The sequence below is a fragment of the Pistacia vera genome, unplaced genomic scaffold (assembly GCF_008641045.1).
Source record: "Pistacia vera cultivar Batoury unplaced genomic scaffold, PisVer_v2 Contig188, whole genome shotgun sequence".
Taxonomy (NCBI): domain Eukaryota; kingdom Viridiplantae; phylum Streptophyta; class Magnoliopsida; order Sapindales; family Anacardiaceae; genus Pistacia; species Pistacia vera.
The window spans coordinates 339539-361595 of NW_022195981.1; the positions used below are offsets into that span (position 1 = coordinate 339539).

General features: G+C 35.2%; 2 protein-coding genes, 2 long non-coding RNA genes and 2 other non-coding genes across 9 annotated transcripts; 4 read left to right on the plus strand and 2 right to left on the minus strand.

The window, feature by feature from the left end:
• Window positions 1–3790: 3790 nt before the first annotated feature.
• LOC116126921 (protein RIK-like) lies at window positions 3791–11721 on the minus strand. 4 transcript variants are annotated; one of them, XM_031412599.1, is made up of 12 exons: window positions 11509–11721; window positions 10951–11155; window positions 9947–10048; window positions 9795–9829; window positions 9624–9699; window positions 8892–9011; window positions 8732–8809; window positions 8248–8341; window positions 8025–8142; window positions 7137–7674; window positions 4604–4835; window positions 3791–4392 (listed from the first exon to the last, which is right to left on the minus strand). In XM_031412599.1, the coding sequence occupies exons 1-12, from the start codon at window positions 11583–11585 to the stop codon at window positions 4253–4255; spliced, it is 1815 nt and encodes a 604-aa protein (XP_031268459.1). In that variant the 5' UTR covers window positions 11586–11721; the 3' UTR covers window positions 3791–4252. The 4 variants fall into 4 exon arrangements, with proteins under 4 accessions (XP_031268459.1, XP_031268458.1, XP_031268460.1 ...); XM_031412598.1 differs by having other exon boundaries at window positions 3791–4401; window positions 11509–11720; XM_031412600.1 differs by lacking the exon at window positions 3791–4392 and having other exon boundaries at window positions 4693–5478.
• Window positions 11722–11858: 137 nt separating this feature from the next.
• On the plus strand, window positions 11859–11932 carry TRNAN-GUU. Its single transcript has one exon. It is a non-coding gene; the product is annotated as a tRNA-Asn (tRNA).
• A 1868-nt stretch (window positions 11933–13800) lies between these two features.
• On the minus strand, window positions 13801–13872 carry TRNAP-AGG. Its single transcript has one exon. It is a non-coding gene; the product is annotated as a tRNA-Pro (tRNA).
• Window positions 13873–14827: 955 nt separating this feature from the next.
• LOC116126963 lies at window positions 14828–15627 on the plus strand. Its single transcript, XM_031412633.1, has 3 exons — window positions 14828–14915; window positions 15018–15143; window positions 15428–15627. The coding sequence occupies exons 1-3, from the start codon at window positions 14828–14830 to the stop codon at window positions 15625–15627; spliced, it is 414 nt and encodes a 137-aa protein (XP_031268493.1).
• Window positions 15628–16834: 1207 nt separating this feature from the next.
• Window positions 16835–17733, plus strand: LOC116126925. The gene is made up of 3 exons (XR_004127556.1): window positions 16835–16992; window positions 17263–17492; window positions 17637–17733. It is a non-coding gene; the product is annotated as an uncharacterized LOC116126925 (long non-coding RNA).
• Window positions 17734–18747: 1014 nt separating this feature from the next.
• On the plus strand, window positions 18748–19244 carry LOC116126926. Its single transcript, XR_004127557.1, has 3 exons — window positions 18748–18936; window positions 19018–19129; window positions 19207–19244. It is a non-coding gene; the product is annotated as an uncharacterized LOC116126926 (long non-coding RNA).
• The last annotated feature ends 2813 nt before the right edge of the window (window positions 19245–22057 follow it).

Genomic DNA, 22057 nt, shown 5'->3' on the forward strand with positions numbered 1-22057 from the left:
GCAGGTACACATTGACTTGACAATTGCAGCTGATATAAGCCACCGCTAAGTACTCCATTGAGTAATAGATTCCCCATATCCTTGTCCTCTATCAAACAAGTGTCATCAATAAATTCTATGAGAACAAAATTATCTTCAAGCAATTTAGGTACACAAATCAATTTTTTGGTAATTTCAGGCACATGAAGAATGTTGTAACAGCAAAAATTGAAGAAGCAGTTGTACGCAATTTAATAGACCACTATGGACTATAGGTAAGGTGTTACCATTTCCAACAGTCAATGTATCTAGACCTTGAAGGCTGAATTGATGTTAAGTTGCTTAAATTGAGGTGACATGATTGGTGGCTTCACTGTCAATGTACCAATTAGGATCCACAAGTGAGTAGGATTAGCAATCATGCCTGAGAAGCTTAAAATTCGGAGCATTCAGAGTGTTTGGTACTGTGCATAAGAAGTGAAGGAAATTGTGCATTATGTTCACAATTGATGGCTGGAAAAATCGTGATTGAGACAATTGTAGTGTTGTTGAGGCATAGAAGAACGTTTGCTGCGATGACTGATGTTCTTGAGAAGAAAAACAGTAGTCTGCGTCTGTTGACTAGGCCAGTGATAACATTTGAAGGATCTTGAAAACTTATATCATACTGTGATAGCACTGCCAAGCACCATGATTTGACTTTCCACACAATCGACAAATTATTTTCCCTTTGTTATTATTAGAACGTCCTCCTCTATCTCTTCCTCTGAAGCATTCTGTAGCCACCTCTATTCACATTTCGATTAAATTGAGCGCCAGAAAATAATCCAAACTATTTCGCAGCAATTAGATGAGCTTGAGGAAGAGTGTGTTTTGAGATACTGGATTACTTTACAGCAGCAAATTGTACCGAATTTCCAGAATGCAAATCAACCGTAAGAAATTGACACCATTCGAGATGTTGATTCATAAAACAGCTTCAAAATCAATCCATCTAAGATAAAATCCAACAGTTATCATCAGAAATAAAAGTTCATAATGACAATGATCCTTTTCATAGTTTATAATGATGTTTAAAATAATTGTATCGACTTTACAACTATTCGATGAAATTTCACAGAGTAATCCAAATTTTAGACGAAGTTTGACATCGAGAATATAGCTATACTTAGCTCTGAGATAAAAGCCATAGCCAGCTGAACAACGATTCTTTGTTTTATTCAATGACATAGTCAGGATTAGGTTTTTGATAGAATCATCTATCTTTTCTGACTTCGAGATCTTCACTATCACAAATGGATCTAGACATTATATTAAACAAGTAGAACGACTCAAGTTTATTGTTGCGAGTTGTAGAAAGAACAAGAGAATACAATATCGATAATTGTCACAATCAGTTTAATAGAAAGAGGAATGACAATGGTTAAGTTATTTGTGGAGGAGTTATGACAACAATTTATCAGATTGTAAATTTGCAAGTTCTTAAAACGGAAGAAATTTTCTCATCAGTGTTTGGAAGGTGAGAAAATGAATGAAAATTTTCCCTAAAGACGTTGTCAAAATGCTCTAATACCAGTGGAAAAAACTTCAAATTGAGGAAACTTTTATTAATTGAACGCTTTCAAGTACAAACACTCTTTATATCAAGCTTACAGCGAGCATAAACGACTTGGAGCTCAGTATATTAAACCTAAATGGAATTGCTGGGTGTGAGCTAGTCAACAAGTCAAAATGCTAAAACTTGACTTTCTACACTACCCTCGAAAATCATTGTGCAAGTCTTGCAAGTTAAGCTTGAATGACACTTTGCTCATTCTTAGGCCACATACGTATTGTTAAAATTTTTTTTTACAATTCAAACGTGACAGTTGAGTTAGTAATTATTATTACAATTTTTATTACACTAAAGACATTAAATAATTTTGACTAAACATAAACGATCGTTTTCTTGAAAGAACCGTTTATTCATAACGAATGATTATTTCTTATGAAATAACAACTATTCCTCCTCTTGCTTTTTGACTATCAAGAAGACTCGAATTTAAAAGATTATGTTAAATCATTCTTTACTCTTTTGTCATCAAATTATCTAGTAATTGTTTAGTCCAACAGTAATTGATTGAAAGGAAAAATACATGTACAATCCAGCTTAGAAATCAATAATGTTATGCTTACTCACGAACTTACTAACCACCTTACTCACCTTGGTAAATATAAAGCATAATAAAGATATCATAAGCATAATACAAATACCATATGTAATTTTAACAAAGATGAATAATATCATTCGTAAGTTTCATAAGTAAGCATAGCATTATTGGCTTAGAAATATTCAAGGTTTTTGGAAGATAAGTTGAAAGACTTGAAACATTAATAAGAAAATCTCAACGTAAGATCACACCTTTTATGGACTCATGATATCACGACTTCTATGGAAAGGACAGAGATAAGTATACGTGCCCAAACAGAAGGCGTAAACACAAAATGCTAAATTAAGAAGATAATTAGTAATCATCAGCATTGAATTAAACTCAAAATGTTGAAAAGACTATTTTAATTTTGCAGTTTCAAAGGTGTGTCATACATCTTGCTTCAGATATTTTGGCAGCTAACTTTTTATTCCCGAGTCTTCTGCCAACGCTTTGTTACCACATGAGTTGGCAAATGATTAAAACTCTACTCCTAACGGCAAGACAATGGAAAAACTACTAATGTACACCTAAGCCCAAGAAAATACAACAATCTTCCACGCCTCCCTAAACCGCATTACAGCCAACACCACAACATTCAAACCTTAGGAATGTCGTACAGCAAGAAGGAGAATTATACGACACATGACTTCGTTACACGCTCCCGTCCAAATTCTACACAACTTCACAAGCTCCACTCATACATGATTAGAACAAAGCCCAAAAGAAGCACTTCCACTTCCAATAATCCACCAGCTGAATAAGTCATAAAGCCCAAAATGGTTTTCTAACAGCTACTTTATTTGAGTTGAGACTAAATGAGGAGTCAGAGGTAAGGGATTCTTCGCCGGTTTCCTCCAGGTCATCATCATCTTCTCCGTATTCCATCAGCTTGACCAGAGTATCTGAAACAACTAATGATTTGGATAACAAAATAGAACAGAATTAGGAGGACAACAAAGGTGATCAGCTAAAGAAANACAATTCAAACGTGACAGTTGAGTTAGTAATTATTATTACAATTTTTATTACACTAAAGACATTAAATAATTTTGACTAAACATAAACGATCGTTTTCTTGAAAGAACCGTTTATTCATAACGAATGATTATTTCTTATGAAATAACAACTATTCCTCCTCTTGCTTTTTGACTATCAAGAAGACTCGAATTTAAAAGATTATGTTAAATCATTCTTTACTCTTTTGTCATCAAATTATCTAGTAATTGTTTAGTCCAACAGTAATTGATTGAAAGGAAAAATACATGTACAATCCAGCTTAGAAATCAATAATGTTATGCTTACTCACGAACTTACTAACCACCTTACTCACCTTGGTAAATATAAAGCATAATAAAGATATCATAAGCATAATACAAATACCATATGTAATTTTAACAAAGATGAATAATATCATTCGTAAGTTTCATAAGTAAGCATAGCATTATTGGCTTAGAAATATTCAAGGTTTTTGGAAGATAAGTTGAAAGACTTGAAACATTAATAAGAAAATCTCAACGTAAGATCACACCTTTTATGGACTCATGATATCACGACTTCTATGGAAAGGACAGAGATAAGTATACGTGCCCAAACAGAAGGCGTAAACACAAAATGCTAAATTAAGAAGATAATTAGTAATCATCAGCATTGAATTAAACTCAAAATGTTGAAAAGACTATTTTAATTTTGCAGTTTCAAAGGTGTGTCATACATCTTGCTTCAGATATTTTGGCAGCTAACTTTTTATTCCCGAGTCTTCTGCCAACGCTTTGTTACCACATGAGTTGGCAAATGATTAAAACTCTACTCCTAACGGCAAGACAATGGAAAAACTACTAATGTACACCTAAGCCCAAGAAAATACAACAATCTTCCACGCCTCCCTAAACCGCATTACAGCCAACACCACAACATTCAAACCTTAGGAATGTCGTACAGCAAGAAGGAGAATTATACGACACATGACTTCGTTACACGCTCCCGTCCAAATTCTACACAACTTCACAAGCTCCACTCATACATGATTAGAACAAAGCCCAAAAGAAGCACTTCCACTTCCAATAATCCACCAGCTGAATAAGTCATAAAGCCCAAAATGGTTTTCTAACAGCTACTTTATTTGAGTTGAGACTAAATGAGGAGTCAGAGGTAAGGGATTCTTCGCCGGTTTCCTCCAGGTCATCATCATCTTCTCCGTATTCCATCAGCTTGACCAGAGTATCTGAAACAACTAATGATTTGGATAACAAAATAGAACAGAATTAGGAGGACAACAAAGGTGATCAGCTAAAGAAACCTTCTATCGTGGAGATAAGAGGCAAAATAACCTCTTCCATGTGCATCATAAATATCATAGCATTCCTCAAGTTATGCCATGAAATTAATCACCTGAAAAAGGGTGAAAATAAGGCACAGCAATTGTCCATCCTTACCAGGGATATTTTCAGATTGCATTTTATTCAAACTTCTGCCCTTGTCCTGAAATTTAGGAGCAGGTGTTGATGAAATAAATTTTGGTGGGGGTGGTGGGGGCATGCTTCTTAGAGGCGGAGGGGGCATTCCATTGACTGCTGACTGGACCAACCTCTTTGGAGCCGGCATACTTGATACATTTCTCAACTCCACATCAGCTGATAGTTCACTTGGGTTTAATAGTTCTGCTCCCTGCAACAAGTTAGAGAAAGAAAACCCAAGCCTAATTTCTCAATCACAATAGGACTTGAATATATAAAATGTCAACAAAGCAATGAAAACCTAAAATTTACCACACAAACATTACAAGGGTAATTTAGGATGAAATGTAGAGAGAAGTATTACATATATGGAGAATATTCAAATTACTGCACGCTGTTGAACTTGATTTTTCAGTTAGCATATAAGATTCTAGGTCATATAGGTCAGAGTATAAGCTTCACATTTTGAAATCAAATATTGGGATACCAAAAGGATTAGGTTGGGAAGAACCCAATTTCTGAGATCTGAGGTTGAAATATATGACAATATCTCATAGTCATAAATTGATAAATATATTTAACTTCAGTGTGTATTTGTGAAACGTTTTTCCAAAAACCAATGTTTCCAGTGTGGTCAATCCAATGACTTCTGATGGTTGACAAGCAATAGCATGCAATCTTGCAAACAAAGTACACAACCATCAACATGCCAGCATTCAAAAGAAAGGAAAAAACAAGGGAACTGGCAGCAGCAAATATAAATCAATCAACAGAATAAAAATCTTGAATTGGCCCCTCATCTTAGCTCTGAAGCAGCAAAGACCCACCAAGTACGGGCTCCAAAACTGTAAACCCTGTTAAACATACAAACCAATGGCCCAAACAGAGGTACGGAATCAGCCTGTTAGCTTCTTAGAAGGTCAAAGAAAATACCTGGAACATTAAGCAGAGAATGTCAGCTAAAAAACATGAATGCAATTTAAGGAAAAAGAAAAAAAATATAAAACAGCACTGCATCAAAGGTATTCCCTAATGTAGTTGTTTTTCTTGATTAATATTTTCAGGATGATAAAAGAGTAAAGAAGTCACAAAAACATATGCACTTACACGTGCACATATGCACTTACACGTGCACTTACACTAACCAATGCATCCATCTATTAGTTTATACATAAAATTGATAAACAAATTTCATCCAGTGGTAAAAACAGTGTGCATAGATAATTCATAATCATAACTCCACACCACGACCTAAAATTTTACTCATGTAATAGTGGCAGAGGGTGCTGATATAGTTACCTTTCTGGATCCAACTGTTTCTCCCTCCCTGTTCCTCACTCAAAATAACAATTTTAACAGCTATTTTTTTTTCTTTTAACAATCATGTAATACTATTATTTGCTTCATTTTTTACTTTCCAAATCCACCATCTTCCACTTCCTCTCCCTCTCACACTCAGTTGCACGTGAACCAACAAAGTGAAATACACTCAGACTGGGCAAAAGGAATGAATACCACCAAAGTTCAACTCAGTTTTTTCCTGGTTGAATGTTATTTCCCCAACAGAAATCCCTACCTAAGTTTGTTACCGGTGAATGTAACAAACCTTTTTTTTTTCTGGTTACCCCTACCATAGGCAACTATAATCCATCCACCCTACCAACAACACTCAAACAACTGAAAAGAAAAAGGAAAATAAAGGCTCATGCAGGGTCCTAATATCTTATCCCAAACCTTCTGCATGAGCTACTTTGCTTCTCTAACCTAAGACTTTCACCAATGGACACACCACCTATCTCTGTTAATGTGCCACCAAAAAAGAACCAAGACACTGGAGAAGAAGAAACTGGTGCTATACAGTAAGATTAAATTTTTAGCTTCTCTTTGGGCTTGTCTCAAAAGACTTTTAAGGAAACCTCTTTTTTCTTTATATATCTTAATTGGTTAGCTGTAGCAAGTTTTCTGGTTATTCAGGATTCGCTCATGCCGTGGTAATGGGGTGGGGGGGTTTCTTTTTGTACAGGTTCATGGTACACTTTGTAAAGCTTTAGTCCCTCTTTAGATGGGTTATTTTTGTACTGGATAACTTATCCACTAAGTTTATTTACAATAATATACATATTCTCTGACAATTGCTTGCAAGAAAGAAACAAGAGCAGTTCAGCTTGCTTTTGCAAAACTTGGCATAACATAGTATCCAAATATTTCAGGAAACTAACAGCAAAGACACTAATTTCTTAAAATTTAAATTTGAATGTATAAACCTTATCTATCTTTGACCTCATTTTTCTTTTTTTTTTTTTTTGAATGTATAAACCTTATCTATCTTTGACCTCATTTTTCTTTTTTTTTTTTTTCTCCTCCCCCCATAATTTCTTGAAAGTTGAATTTGTACGTATACGCCTTGTCTACCTTTGACCTCATTTTTTCCCCTCCCTCCTTCAGTGTTAATAAAATATAAAATCACAGCTTTGTCTTAAAACAAGCTAGTAGGGAAAAAATGCACTGATACCTGATAGAGTTTTGCAGGGCCCTTGGAACCAACTGGTAACTCCTGAAACTTTCTCTTCTGTGGAGGCCGTTTCTCCTTCTCAGACGTGAAACTAATATTTGATTTTGTTCCTGGGTTTGAGACTGCTGTTGCTGGAGTGACTGATGTTGCTGGAGTGACTGATGAGGTGATGGGAGCAGATGAATGTCTGAGGGCTAGGGCAACTTGCTGTAAAGGTGTTGCCTGAGGATATATCCCTTCATATCCACTATAGCTTGTTCCTCCAGTTAATATAGGCTGGGGGTAACCAACCATATTTTGTTGGGGCTGTGCACGGTTCATCATTCCTCCAGACTGTACCGGAGTGCCTTGAGAAGAGACAGTAGCAACCCCAGGGGCGGTAACAGAAGAAACTGCAGGAACTGGTGCAATGCTCACTGTTGATGTCAATCCAGAACCAGAAGTTGCATTTAGTTTTTGTTCATCCCCATTACTCTGAATGCCAGACAATAACTGTTGTGGGGGTGGAACAGCATTATAGACTTTGGATGATGAAACCCTAATATAGGCAAACAAAAAACCGCATTATTCCTTATATAAAATTACATACTACCATGCATAGCAGACCAATGTGATCATGATCAACATCTGTTAACATAAAGAAGATCTCATCCAAAGAGAACAAAACTATGAAATGATCAAAATGCAACAGAGTAAGACACAGAAATCTATTACTGCAGAACTTTCAAGTAAATGTCAGTTTTACATTGTCCAATTCCGAATCCAAGCTATCAATTGATGGAAGCAAAAATCTCATTCTCTCACTTTTTTGGGAGATTTAGAACAGACATAAACCCATAGCAGTACGCATCAAACACCTTATACCACCGCAAAATGAAACCATATTACCTGGAGGCACCACACTCTACACTAATTGTATCCAAAAGATTCTCAGCCAAACGCTTTGCATCTTCCAGACTTTTAGGATTGCTACTGGACAAGAATAAATGCAGTGGTTGATGCACATCTGCAACCAGAATGGAGGATATATTAAAATACATTTTAAGAGAACTCCCAGAGGTAAAAATCAATACACTTGCAATAAATCACAACAGATACAGCAAACTAGTACCTTCGCCATGCAGGCCTTCAAAGTTACCCGAACCACGCCCTCTTAATAAGACAGTTGCTCCTGTTTCATTCATAATGTGATTTATATACTGGTCCTGCATGTACAAAACGGAACCACCAGCAACGCAAAAACAATCTCTCCCAATCATATGGAGATGTCAGAGAAAGTTTAAAACATTAGAATCTCTTGTCTTCATCATGTAAACATAAAATTCAAAATGAACAAACTAAACAGTTCAGATCAAACCAGTAAATGAGTAGATGAAAGCGAAAAAATAATAATAACAATAAATGACGGGAAAAAATGCAAAATACTATATAACACAGCTAGCAGATATTACCATAAAGTTCCAGAGTCAAAACAGCAAAAGCAGCTGTTATATATATATGTAGAGAGAGAGAGAGAGAGAAACAACTCCAAATCTCTTAAGAAGATTACACATATGCAGACGATGTGAACAATGGAAGGAAAAGAGAAATCTCACATTTGGTCCACGAATACGAGCAGCAATGTTCAATGATGGATCAGGCTCAAAGCTTAAAAACACACATGTGCTGAGTTCCTGTGCAACCAAATTTAAGTAGAGATTTAAAATGTTGAAATATGTCATAACTCACAAACCCAGTGGTGTGATGCAGGTATACCTTCACCCCGTTGCTCATACTTAGCAAAGTGGGAAAACCATTCTGACCCTGCTTCAGCATTTCTTCAACCATGGCAGCTGCACGATCAACCGCCAAAATCCTTTCTGCTGTCTCTTTCAACTGAAGAAGTAATCCATAATTTAACAATAAAATAAAATAAAATCAGTTCTAAAATATTAGAGAGGAAAATTGGATCTTAGAATTTTCATTATTTTTGAAACACAAAGCAAGACGAAGTATGAATAAGTACCTCAAAGATTGCTGAACAAAATGTTTAGCTTTTTGGAGGCACAGAATAAAAAGTTGTCTAAAAACAAGTTATTTAGAAGTTCGAAAAATATTTGAACATTCTTCAACAATCTTATTCTATATGTGATCACAAACCTCCGCTACCATGTAAACATCTCACACATTCACGTCATCAAAAGTCCAATTACCTAGGTTCTTGAGAAAGATAATACCAGAAAACTAGCTCTCACTGGCTCATTAATACCATCAAACTCAATCAGAGAAGTCTGAATGGTCAGATACTTTTTTCTTTTTTTTTTTTTTTTTATCATTTTGCATTTTGCATGGATTCTAAAATATCATGTCCAAGATTGCAATGGAAACTTATTTTCTCAACATAATCAAAAGTTTATATAATATAAATCCATACAGCATGATTAGAACTCCAAATCCCAACCAAACTATTGTTAAATGCTCCATAAGAAATCAATCCCTCATACTTACATGAGCCCCAGAAGATATGTGAAGATATAATGGCTTTTCTCCATCAGTTGGTGCATTTGGTGGACGATATTTACCCCTGCAAAGGCAATGCCACATATGTATAAAAAATCTAAGAGAAAGAGAGAAGCCATCAGAAAACTTCATCTTATAATCCTGTAAAGGCCCACAAACCTAGTTATTACCACAGCACCAGTGCATTTCTGAATCTGCAAGAACAGAATAAATGTATCAATGTCCTCAAGAAATAAATGGCTAGTCCTCAATTATAATAACAATAGATTACTTATCCTTCAGTCAAACAAAAATAAGAAAATCAAACTCACCTCCTCCTGTGTTTGGCGTTTAGTAAGTTTGTAGCGAACAGAAGATTCGGCATCATTTATAACAATTTCTCGTGCAATTATTAACTCATCTTGAATCTTAGGCTGAAAAGAAAACAACAATGAAAAATTCCATTCATAATCCTTAAAAGAAATGTAAAATAAGCCTTAAATGACGTAAGTTGCAAACTTTACAATTACAATGCCAAATCAATTGAAATATATGCCAAGGTTCAACAAAAACTTATAAGAGAGTACAAACATAATAATAATATGGACCATATAATTTTCCTTTCTGGTCCATATCACAGCAATATAGAGGTCTCTAATCACCTATCATTGGGTGCTTGAAGAAAATATGTGAAGGGCACAACTTCAAAGAGGCCAAAAAGAAAACTCCTTTCAGCCAACTATACTGGTAGGACCATAGAATTTTCCCACTGGAGGTTACAGTAGAGCTTTCAATATATAGGACACTTAACACACAGAACACCCAGAAGTTCAAAAAATACAGAACAGGCCAATCCAAGTGATTCTTAACTCAGGATAAGAAACCAAGACCTTCCCAATGACTATCTGAATAGACATCTTGCCTGCTACTTAAAAAACCAAAGGGATTTGAACTTTAAATCTTATGAAACCGATTCTATCTTGTATTGCATCTGAACATAATGGAGATTAAATTTTTCATTCATTTATTTTATCAGCAGTCCACAAAAATATGTAGCTCAAAATTCTTTGTATTAAAGAACACAACACAAACGCATATGGGTCTGAGCATAAACCGTGTATTTGCCTAGTGAGAAGCACTATGGTACTTTCGCCTTCATGTTACTAGATCAGTCACAACATGAAAATAGTAGCACTTACAAATCACACTCTATGTATTACTGAAACAGTTTCGTGTACAATTCATATTATGTGTCCGGTAACATTACAAAAAATTATCACAAAAAATGCAACAAAATTGAGACAATTAAGGAACCCCATAAAGCAACATATGTCACCTGACTTAATTTCGGCACAGAAGGGCCCTGAAGCGCCACAGGTGGAATGGCCACACCACTAGCCCCTATTGGATTTGTCAAAAATGCGGCAGCAGCAGAGACAGATGGAGCCACGCCCGACGGCAGAACCCCAACAAGGGATCCCATGTTGCCCAACGGGTAGTTAACTAACGACTCCGCAGGCTGATCCCACTTCCTCTTTTTCCTACAAACAAACAAAAGCATTGCGAAACAGGTCAATTCAAATAAAATCATTCTCAACCTAGCTACAACCTAACGAATTAACAAGTCACTCACCAATTAGAAACCATTTTCTACAATTAGTAGGAAAAAAAATTATTCACAAACAAGCATTGCAAAACAGATGAATATTTTCATTTTCAGTCTCAACATAATGGAAAAAAAATTAAACAATTACTCACCAATAAGGAACGGTTTTATTAAAATAAAGAGAGTAATTCAAGAACCTCAAAAAGATGCATCGAAATAAAACAATTTTCAATTTGTAATTACGAGAGAAGAAAAGGACAACGGATTTTAGGATTTTAAGCTGACTACCTTTGCTTAATTTGGCAAGCGTCCGTCGAGAGGGCGGAGTGGTCGGAGGAAACCCTAGGAGCGCTGTCTTCTGTCATGTTTTGTTTGGCGTTAGAATTGAATAAACGGGCGAAAAACTGATAATAGTCTTGTGGCAGGGTGGTGATGAAGATTCGTTGAGTTTAAGAGTTAAGGTTTGTTGTAAGCGGTGGTCTTGGGAGGTGGAGATGGTGGTTGATTTGGCGGAATTGAAGAGAATCACCGCGAACCGGTATTGATAACCAATGGTTACCCGCCCGCGTTACTCCAGTCACGTGGATGACGACTGATATTTATTATTAGATGTTTTGGTTTGGGCTCAAGAACAAGAAGCTGGAATAGCTCAGTTGGTTAGAGCGTATGGCTGTTAACCATAAGGTCGGAGGTTCGACCCCTCCTTCTAGCGAACATTTTTTAATTTCTTTCAATAATTTTTCCCACCCCCCGAGAAATGCTCAAATCTATGGGCACCCATCTTTTTAAAAAGTATAACACATCCAGAATATTGAAAAAAATTATTGGCTGCGTTTGGTAAACTTTTGGGAACTACTTTTAGTATTCCCAAAAAGTTAAACAGTAAATTCCCAAAATTTCAGATTTTTGGGAATACTACTCCCAAAATTATTCAACTTTTTTTAAACCCTTTAAATTTGATAATTTAATTAAATACCCCTAAATATTTTTTTTAAATTACAAAAACACCCCAATAATCCAATTTACCAGATTCCGGCCACCACCACCGGAAAATGGCCGGAATCTGGTAATGGCGCACACCGGCTGAATCTGGCCGGCAGTGCGCCGATCTAGCCTTTTCCGGCCAATCCACGGTGGATCTGGCCGGAAAAGGCCAGATCTAAGGCCAAAGATCTGGCCGTTGACGGCCAGATCTTTGGCCGTAACACTCGGTCACGACGGCCAACAAACGGTCGTCGTTGACCATAAACGACGACCGTTTTTGGCCATCGTGACGAGTAAATACGGCCAGATCTGGCCGTTGACGGCCGATCTGACCGTAGATCTGGCCTTTTCCGGCCAGATCCACCGTGGTCTGGCCGGAAAAGGCCATAGCGACGCATGACCGGCAAGATCCAACCGTCATGCGCCCATACGGTGACTCGGCCACCTCCGGTGGTGCGCGCTGGGGGTGTTTGAGGGTAGGTTAGGGTATTTTTGTTAACTTTTAATGTTTATTATGGGGTATTTTGTAAAAAAAACAAACTAAAGGAGATTTATTAATTTATAAATTTTACCGTCGTAATACCCGCCCAATTCAACTTTTTTTTAACTTTTTTCAAAAAACTTTTCCCAAAACCCCCAAATTTTCAACCAAACCAGCCATTCAGTTCCAATTAAATTATTTCATAATACAACATATACAACATTCTCATGCAATATTATGTGGCAAAAGATAATTGGGTGAAAGTTTAATTTTAATTTAAAATCAGTCAATCATATTTTATCACATAATATTGTATAAAAATATTGTATGTGTAGTATTACTCTAAATTATTTGTTACTCAGTCTAAAAAAATGCTCTTTCTTAATTTGTTCAGGTCCCAAACCTAATCATTTTATCATGATATATTACTTTATATTCTTTTCACTTTACTTAATATTTCCTCTCTCTCACTCATTACCCCCTCCTAAACTTTTTTATCAATTCATTTATTTCATGCCTTCTACAAACTATTTGACATATTGATATTCATTCCCTTTCGCATTTGATTGATCAACAATTGGAGATCATTTCTATTAACGAAATAAAATCATTTATGATATAAAATAATAATCATAAATATATTACCAATTGAGTTTTTTTATTAAATGAAGCTTGGGTACTTCATTTGATTTGGTCAAGCCAAGACCCAAGTCGATAATAAATTAATTTAATTGCTAACCTTCTCATAAAATGGATCTACTTGCACTTCATGCCAAATTTTATATAACTCAAAATTTTTTTTAGGGACAAAAAGGAGGATGTCTCAAAATTTCTATACTCAAATTCCCAACTAAATCAATGATATATAAATTCACTCATTTAATACAAGCCTATAAAATCCAACAGATCCACTCAACAAATCAATCATGAAGTCAATAAGGAAGCCAAACAACTCTCAACTACAAACCTTGGTAAGTAATTCACCTAACCATTATAAAAAAAAGGATAAGCGGCTAGGGTGGTTTTCTATACTTTTCAAAATTTTCGGGTGTGGAAGAATACACAACTCTTCAGAAGTAAGTAAAGGAAAAACCCGAAAAAAGAGCACAGACTTTGGGGCATTCCGAGAATTGAACTCGGGACCTCTCGCACCCTAAGCGAGAATCATACCACTAGACCAAATGCCCGCCGCATGGTCACTATGAACAGAAATTTACTAGAAAGTCTCTGAAATGAAAGTGCATGGTAAAAGAGAGAGACTCTGGTCCTATGGCTTCTGCCAAGCCCTAGTGGGAAGTATTTGAATGATGCAGTCTAAACTGCCGGTTTGTTATAAAAATGAAAAGCCAATCTGAATAAATGACATGCCCATATATAAGAGACCAAATCCCATCTCCTTTCTCTCTATAATGTTTGAGTAATGCTACATTTATACTATTTTTTTACATCATTTTTATTACATCATGATGTAATATATGTCACAACCACACAAATTCTATTATAATATTAAAAATTCAAAATAATTAAAATTTTATATGATTGTGACTAGACCTGGCAAAACGGGTTCAGACCCATGGGTCGGCCCATACTCAGTTAAAAAATATAGGGTACGGGTCCAATATATTAAACCCATTTTTTTGGGACCCGTACCTGACCCGGCCCGTATAACTGATGGGTTAAATGGGTGAACCCGCGGGTACCCGTTTTTGCAAAGAATCCCTAACCCCTAATTTTATCACGCCTCTCATCCCTCACTCTCCGTAACTCGCCCGCATCTCATCTCTCAAACTCTCAGAAACTCAATTCTCTCCCGCCTCTCAATCTCTCATCAGTCAACTGAGTACCTCCCTCTTTAGTCTTTGCCATCTTCTTCGTACCTCAAGTTCAACTCCCTGTCTCCCTCTTTGATTAATCGTCAGTTCGTCACTTGTTAGTCATCCAGTTCGTCATTCCCATTCCCAGTACCACAGTCGTCGGTCGCCATCACTCATCCTCGTCGGCTGGTCATCTCCTCTCTCTCACGTCGTCGGCTGGTAAACAATTGCCTTGGTTTTCGACTAGCTTATGTTATTGAAATTTTATGCCTTTGAAGGGTTCTTAACTTAATCCTATGATTTCCTAAACTTAGGAGATAATTTGAAGATGCGACATGCTATGTTACTTTTGGAATCCAATTTTCCCTTTGTTAAAGCTGTGGGAGCTCATAAAGTAGCCCATTTTGTAACAGATGGTAAAAGTTTGTTCTTTCTTCTTTAATGACATTATTGTTAAGATTGGAGATTGTTTATAGACTGCATCTGATATTGTAATTTTGTTTTGCTATTGGTCACAGATGAAATAAGGATGAACATAGTGGAGATTGGTGGTGCGCAAGAGCTTGTATATATGTTGGGGGATGCTAAAAACTATGATACACGGATAGGAGCACTGAAGGCTCTTGCTACCCTTTCTGGCTCAGGTTAGTTATCTTTGCATTTCAGATGCTCTTATGAGCTAATCTATGGATATAAAAGAGAATATGATAACATTTACTAATATGTTGTATCTGTCAAACAATAGTTGAGAGGCAAACTTGTGTAGGGTAAGTGAACCATGAGTAATCACCCATGAGAAGCTATATTATGCCCTGAAGTGGGCAAATTGAATGTAGAGATCCATAAGACTTTTGTGTTTGAAATGTGGAATGGAGTAAGTGATGTCTATTATTGCAAATATTTGTTTTCCCATTGCCCTGTTACACAGATGAAGCAGTTGGAGCTTTACACCGTGCTGGGGCAATATCAGTAATAAAATCCACTCCACGTTCCTCTGATGGGGCAATATTATTTTTGGGGTCCACCCCAGAATCCTTTAAGACTGAAATCGAGAAATTCAAGTCAAGCCTACTGAAGAGATTCCAAGATTTGAGATTCCAAGATCTGAGATATGATATACCATCCTGAGATTGTGTGATGATTAAACTAGCTTGTTCAACTTTAAACGTGAGACACAGTTTTGTTTTGAAGCAATCTCCGAAATTAGAAGAGAGGTGTTTTTTATTTGGGAAAATTAAAGTGCCTCGTATCTTCTTGTTCACCCTAATAAAACGAGTTGAAAACTTATCCTTCATGCAATTGTTTTTGTCATATGCAACAATATTTTCTGTTTGCTTATTTTGTGTAACTGGTGGTAAATCATAGGCGTCTATATGCCGATGACTCTGATTAGTATTGAAAAAACGTGTTTCTCTACTCTAAAGTTGACAATTTAGTGCATTAAATTACTGTGTACTAGGCAAGGCATGCACCATTGATGGCTTTGTTCATGACCTTGGTAATTCATTTGGCTGCGAGGCAAACTCATGCCAACATTTGTATATTTGTATTGAGGCAATGGAGCTGTCAACTTAAAAGAGTTGATTTACGGGGTGTAAATGTAAAAAAATAAAATTGCAAGAATTTTGAGGGTGTAATTATCATAATTAAAAACTATTAGGGGTGAAACGTAAAAACAAAATTTGGAGAGAGAAAAAACAGGTCCACCCATACTCGTATAGGGTAGGGCACGAGTCCAATATTTTGGACCCATATATAGATATGTACTGGTTTGACCCGTACCCGACCCACCCACCCGTTTTGTCAGGTCTAATTGTGACATATGTCTCATCATGATATAATAAAAATTATGTAAGAGAGTAGTGTAACTGTAGTATTACTCATAATGTTTTGACATTACAGATTAGAGTAAACGACTATTTCCCACCCAAGGTTTGCTTTAATGACACTTTCCCACCTTAAAAGTGTCAAAATATCAAAATTGCTATCCATGAGAGTTCCGTTGGTAGTTTTCTTCATATAAAAGGATATAATGGTCATTGACTAATAAAAGTAAGGGCAATAAAAAATTAAAATTTGAAATTGAAGTGTACGGTTGGGGCATTGACAGGTGTCCATGAGAGTTTTACATTTGAAAGAAAAGGAAAAACGCAAAAACCTCTTGATATTTACGTGTTCTGGAAGCGGCGACTGTTGGGTTTTCTGTTGACGTCTTCGATTGCCTTCTGGTGACTGTTTACGGCGACCGGTGAGTGTTAACGGCGAGGTAGACTGGCAGTGGAGTAGCGGTTGGCGAGTTTAGCGTTTTGCGTTCGTGTACAATGTTAACGGTAGGAGTTAAGGGTTGTTGACAACGACTTTTTCCGGCGATCGATGAGGTTTTCCGTGACTTCTAGTGACAAGTTGGTCTTCTGAGTCGCAACTTTTGAAGTTCGTAATCATTGACGTTGTCAACGATAGGGTTTAAGGGTGCGAGTGTTTGAACTTTTGGAGGTAATCACGTTTGTTTATACTTTTTTTGTTTTCATTTACTGTAGGTCGGGTTGGAAAGAAAAGTGTTTTTCGTTTTGCTGTTTTGTTTACGATTTGGTTAATGGTAGGAAGTATGTTTATTGTTTTTGTGTACCTTAGGGTTTATGGCGTAAAATTATGTTTATCCTTTTAGTTTACGATAGTGTTTAATACAAAGGAATATGTTTGTTTTGTGGTGATTTGATGATACTGTTTGCTAAAAAAAAAAAAAACTTTGTTTTGATTAGTTAGGTCGAGGATAAGAGTCACAAGTTTGGAAAGACGGGTCTGACTCTTGCTGAAATCGGTGTTATTCTTCCGGACTCTCATGGTAATGCTAAGTGCAAGAGCATTACTGGAAGCAAGCTTCTGCGTTTGTTAGGAAGAGGAAGGACAAACCGTTTGGTTGTTGTTGAGAGCAAGATCGAGAGGATTGCTCCCTAGAGCAATGAAAAAAAAAAAGGTTCTCCTGTCTGGAAGTAGTAAGCCTTCACCACTGTTCAAGTGTTGTAATTTTTGTGAATTTACACTGTTCACAACTGTGTGGCTGTTAGCTTAAGTTTGTAGTTCATGCAATGACAGTTATAATGTTTTAACCTTTGTGTGTTTGTTTTGTTATTGTGTAGCTGGACAAACTGAGGTTATTTTAATGTGCCAAAAGTTGAAGTTAGAGGTGGTTTGACAATCATTTTTTCCCTTAGAAAGTTCCTCCAAATCATGCAGGTGGTATTTCATTAGTTCCCATGGTTTATTCTGTATAATCAATCCACACTTGGGAGGTTATACCCATTTTTGTTTGTCCTGTTTTTTGTTGTCAGTGAATGGATTAGTGAATAGAGAAGGAGATGTTCTTTATTGTTTTGTCACATCGCATAAAAGTGAGTTGAGGAAATAAAATTCTTATAGGAATTAATTTGATTATATATTTATATCATACTTATTGCTTAATAGTGTCAGACATAGAGGCAAGTCATAATTAATTGTTTAACGTAAACAAATGAGACAAACTTTCACAAAAGGATCTGCTTACCGAAGCATTTTTTAGTTTTGCTGTTATTCTTTGTTTGATTCTGCTGACCTAAGATACAAATGAAGTCTTGATTGAAGAAACAAATGGAGGTTTGATTGAATCTTATTTTTGTTCACCCTTTTAAAATTATGATTCACGATAAGAAGGTTTTTTTTTTTTTTTTTTTTTTTTTTTTTTTTTTTTTTTTTTTTTTTTTAATTCAAGTATTTGACATTTTACAAAAAATCATTTTAAATAAAGAAATTATAAAAGGACTGAACAAAAATGAAAAAGAGGAGGGTGTTGTCTGTTTCAATAATCTTATTGGCTCACGGTAAGACCCACTATGTGTTATTATTAAATAATGAAACAAAATACACCAATTCTTGTAAGCAAGTCTTAGAAAAAATACACCAATTTTTTATTAGGCTTAGGTTTGGTTTGGTTAATTTTGTGTGTCTCATGTTTCAATTTTGTCTTCATGTTTTAACATGGTTGTAATGTTATTGATCATTAATTCATATGGTATATGTAAATGGTAAGGTTCTGACCAGTCTAGATCATAGTAAATATTTATGAAATTAAGGAAATCTGCCATGATTCTTTGTCTGTGCATTTATCTGTTTTTGTAACTTGTAAAGTTATCTTCATTTTTTTTTTGTATATAACATACGCTCATATGATCCATCCTGTGCAGACAAGTCCACTTGGCCTGATGTGAGTGATGAAAATTATGGCCACCATTCAAGCACGCCAAGTCGGGCAAACCAACAAAGGCAAGAAAGAGAGATCCAACTGAGGAACCCAACAATAAAATGATCTCCATACTTAGATGTAGTATTTGCAATGGAATTTGCCATAACAAAGGATCCTACGAGGAGAATCCAACTACTGCAGATAAAAGGAAAAACCAGAAGGTATTTGTAATTTTTTCGTTTTGTTTATTTTAATTTTGCTGATTAGCTTACTAATGTTGTTTCCCATTTTGGATGTTGTAGAGAACATATGTAGCAACAATGACTAAATCAACCTCAAGAGCCAGATTTGAAGCTTCATCAACAAATGTAGCTTCTTCAAATCAAAACAATGCTCCACAACTTCACAGCATAGGTGGCAGCAAGTATATTAAGTTTTACGCTGTCATTAGGCCAAACATCTAACCTTAATTTTATCATTTAATCTGCAAGGTCACAGCCTCTTTAAATAGTGGAACTTTGAACCAGCAAAGTCAATTAAGGAGAAGGTAATTCACTTTTTCGTAATTACTCTTGAATTTTTGTTAAGCTCTCAGTCCTATTGTTCAATTGCCAGTCATTGTTTCCTATAGAATTGCATTTTAACCTTGTTTTATTGTATTGTTGATGTTCAACTCTTTTATGAGCCTTGGAAATTTCTGTTGATTATTACATATGTATGTGAATGAATTCGGGGTAATAGTTGTTCACTGCTAGTTGCATGATATTTCTGAAATTTTAAATAATGGTTTGCAATTGAATTTCTTGAATTTGCAGCTGTCTAGGCAGTATACATAGATAATATAATTTTTCTTTTGATGGTATATCAATTTCCTTGAAGCAACTCATTACATCTTAATTTCAAGTTTCAATTGCTTTAGTTATTTATATTGATGGCAATTTTCTGGTTCTAATGCAAACTCTTCTATTATGATAAATACATCTTCATGGTCGCAATGTGGTTTGGTTACTTCATTCAGTGTATAATGTCATTGTCGAGCATGGAGATGCTGTTGTGTACATTTTTGTGTTATTGTAGGGGCGTAATGATTCTGTAGAGTACCTTTGTTTTCTTTATTTTAGTTTATTTTATTTCTTTTTCATATCTTATGTACAATTGTACATTGGTGGTTTGTTGAATCTGGAAACTGGAATCTATTCTTATGAATGTTTGATGAGTCAAAATAACCCTCCCACACATCATATGGTTTAAAAATATGTGATAATCCTGAACATGTAGATAGTAGATTTAAGGTTTTACTTTCTAAATTTCAGGTGAAGATGGCAATATAGGAGACCCGAAGATTGAATACTGGTCATGTTTTGGCTCTATGTATATATTACTGATCATAGATTTATAACCAAAATTAAAGCCTCATATTTTTGCTCTAGGGAGACTAAATTGGCTTTGATATTTTTGAATGAGAATTGTGACAATGAAAATTAATGGACTTTGATATTTTTGAATGAGATTTGTGATAATGACAATGAAGTGATTTTAACTCCATTTTTTGTTCTCCCCCTTTAAAACATGTTGGTTTATTTCCCCAGATTGAACACATTTTAATTGCATTCCCTTTTTTTTTTTTTTTTTTTTATCGGTTTCAATTCAAGTGATTGCATTATGATTTTGGAATCTGCACTCTCGCTGGGTTTTAATTTATAAAATTCAGTCAGTTTATTTTGCATCAAACACATGGACAAGATGGTAAATATGAACTACTTCAAAATTTTGGTAAGTTTGTTTTATTTATTTTGGATAAGATTTTTGAAAAAGTAAAGAGTTGGGTGGTTATTATGAGATAGGATTTGAAAATTAACAAAAACGTTCTCTTAGGTTTGTTAATTTACTAAACAACCTTATAATAAAATATTAAAAATTAACAAAAATACCTTCACCCACTCATTAAATACTGACAGTCAGTCATCACCGTTGGAGGGTGGTCGGAGTTGTTGTATCGACTCACGATCGACTGGATCTAGCCGATCGTACACCGATATGGCATTTTCTAGTTAGATCTATCGTGTATCTAGTCGAAAAAGGTCAGATCTATCGGTAGATCTGGCCGTTGACAGCCAGATTTGGTTGCGTTTGGTAGTCAATGACCGTCAAAAAATATGGTCATCGTTGATGGCCAACGACGGCCATATCTTAGCCGTCGTTGACAACTAGCCACGGCCAAAGATATGGTAGTCAATAGCTAGATCTTTGGTTGTAGATCTGGCCGAAAAAGGTTAAATTGGCGTACTACCAACCAGATCCAGTTGGTAATGTGCTATTATACTAGATTCCGGCCACTTGTCAGCTATGGCGGTTAAAATTTGGCAAATGTTGGTGGATGGGGGTTTTTTTGTCAATTTCTAAACTTTTTTTTAGAGGGGGTGTTTAGTTAAATTAACAAACTTAGGGGGTTTAAAAGTAATTGAATAAAATAGAATATGATTTTCAAAATAGGGAAACAAATATGTATTTTGGGTAGGATACTGCAAAAATACTTAAACAAATGCACCCTTAAAATCTCAATGGTTATTTATTGTTTTTTAGCATTAAGGACAAATTGATAATTTAAATTTTATACATATTTGGGGATATATTAGTAGTTACATAATTAAAAATGGATATACTGGTAATTGAATGCATTGATATGACATATAATAATAATAATAATAAAAACAATTCCTTAATTGTATTTCCATTTTTTCAGTTATAATTACCATATTTGACAGAATTTATTACCAGAACTTGACGTTTGGGTGACAATTTGGTATTTTGAAACTTTTTAGGTAAGAAAGTGTCATTAAGACAAACCTTTGGTGGGAAATAGTTGGCATTAAGACTAACCTTTTGGTGGGAAATAATTGGTTTACTCTTACAAATTGCTCACTTTCCTATTTCCCATCCAATATCCATTCCAATATTTTAACTTAAACATATCAAATAACCTCCTAATAATATACTATTCCATACTTCATCCATACTTAATATTATTAATGGTTTATTAAAAGGGATTTATGAAATATGAGTCGTGTGATAAAGACAAAAATAACTGTTTCAATACAATGAAAAATGCCATTTTTATTTTAAGTTAATTGCATCGATATAATCAATGAATAGATGACTCATTATATATAATTATATATATTATAATATATTATTATATATATATATATATAATATAATATGATTGAATTTTTCTAATGCGTGTAATCAGTAACTTTTTCATGGGTTCAAACTATCTTAGAGTCACTTATCACATTTGTGACTTATCTTAGAATATTAGGCTTATAGAGTGTTAAATGGGTC

Coding starts and splice junctions, on each gene's coding strand:
- LOC116126921 (XM_031412598.1), bottom strand. CDS start 11,585: ATGACAGAAGACAGCGCTCCTAGGGTTTCCTCCGACCACTCCGCCCTC. Junction 8,810..8,891: donor GTATGAGCAACGGGGTGAAG/GTATACCTGCAT, acceptor TTGGTTGCACAG/GAACTCAGCACATGTGTGTT. Junction 4,402..4,603: donor GCAATCTGAAAATATCCCTG/GTAAGGATGGAC, acceptor CCAAATCATTAG/TTGTTTCAGATACTCTGGTC.
- LOC116126963 (XM_031412633.1), top strand. CDS start 14,828: ATGCGACATGCTATGTTACTTTTGGAATCCAATTTTCCCTTTGTTAAA. Junction 14,916..15,017: donor AGCCCATTTTGTAACAGATG/GTAAAAGTTTGT, acceptor TATTGGTCACAG/ATGAAATAAGGATGAACATA. Junction 15,144..15,427: donor TGCTACCCTTTCTGGCTCAG/GTTAGTTATCTT, acceptor CCTGTTACACAG/ATGAAGCAGTTGGAGCTTTA.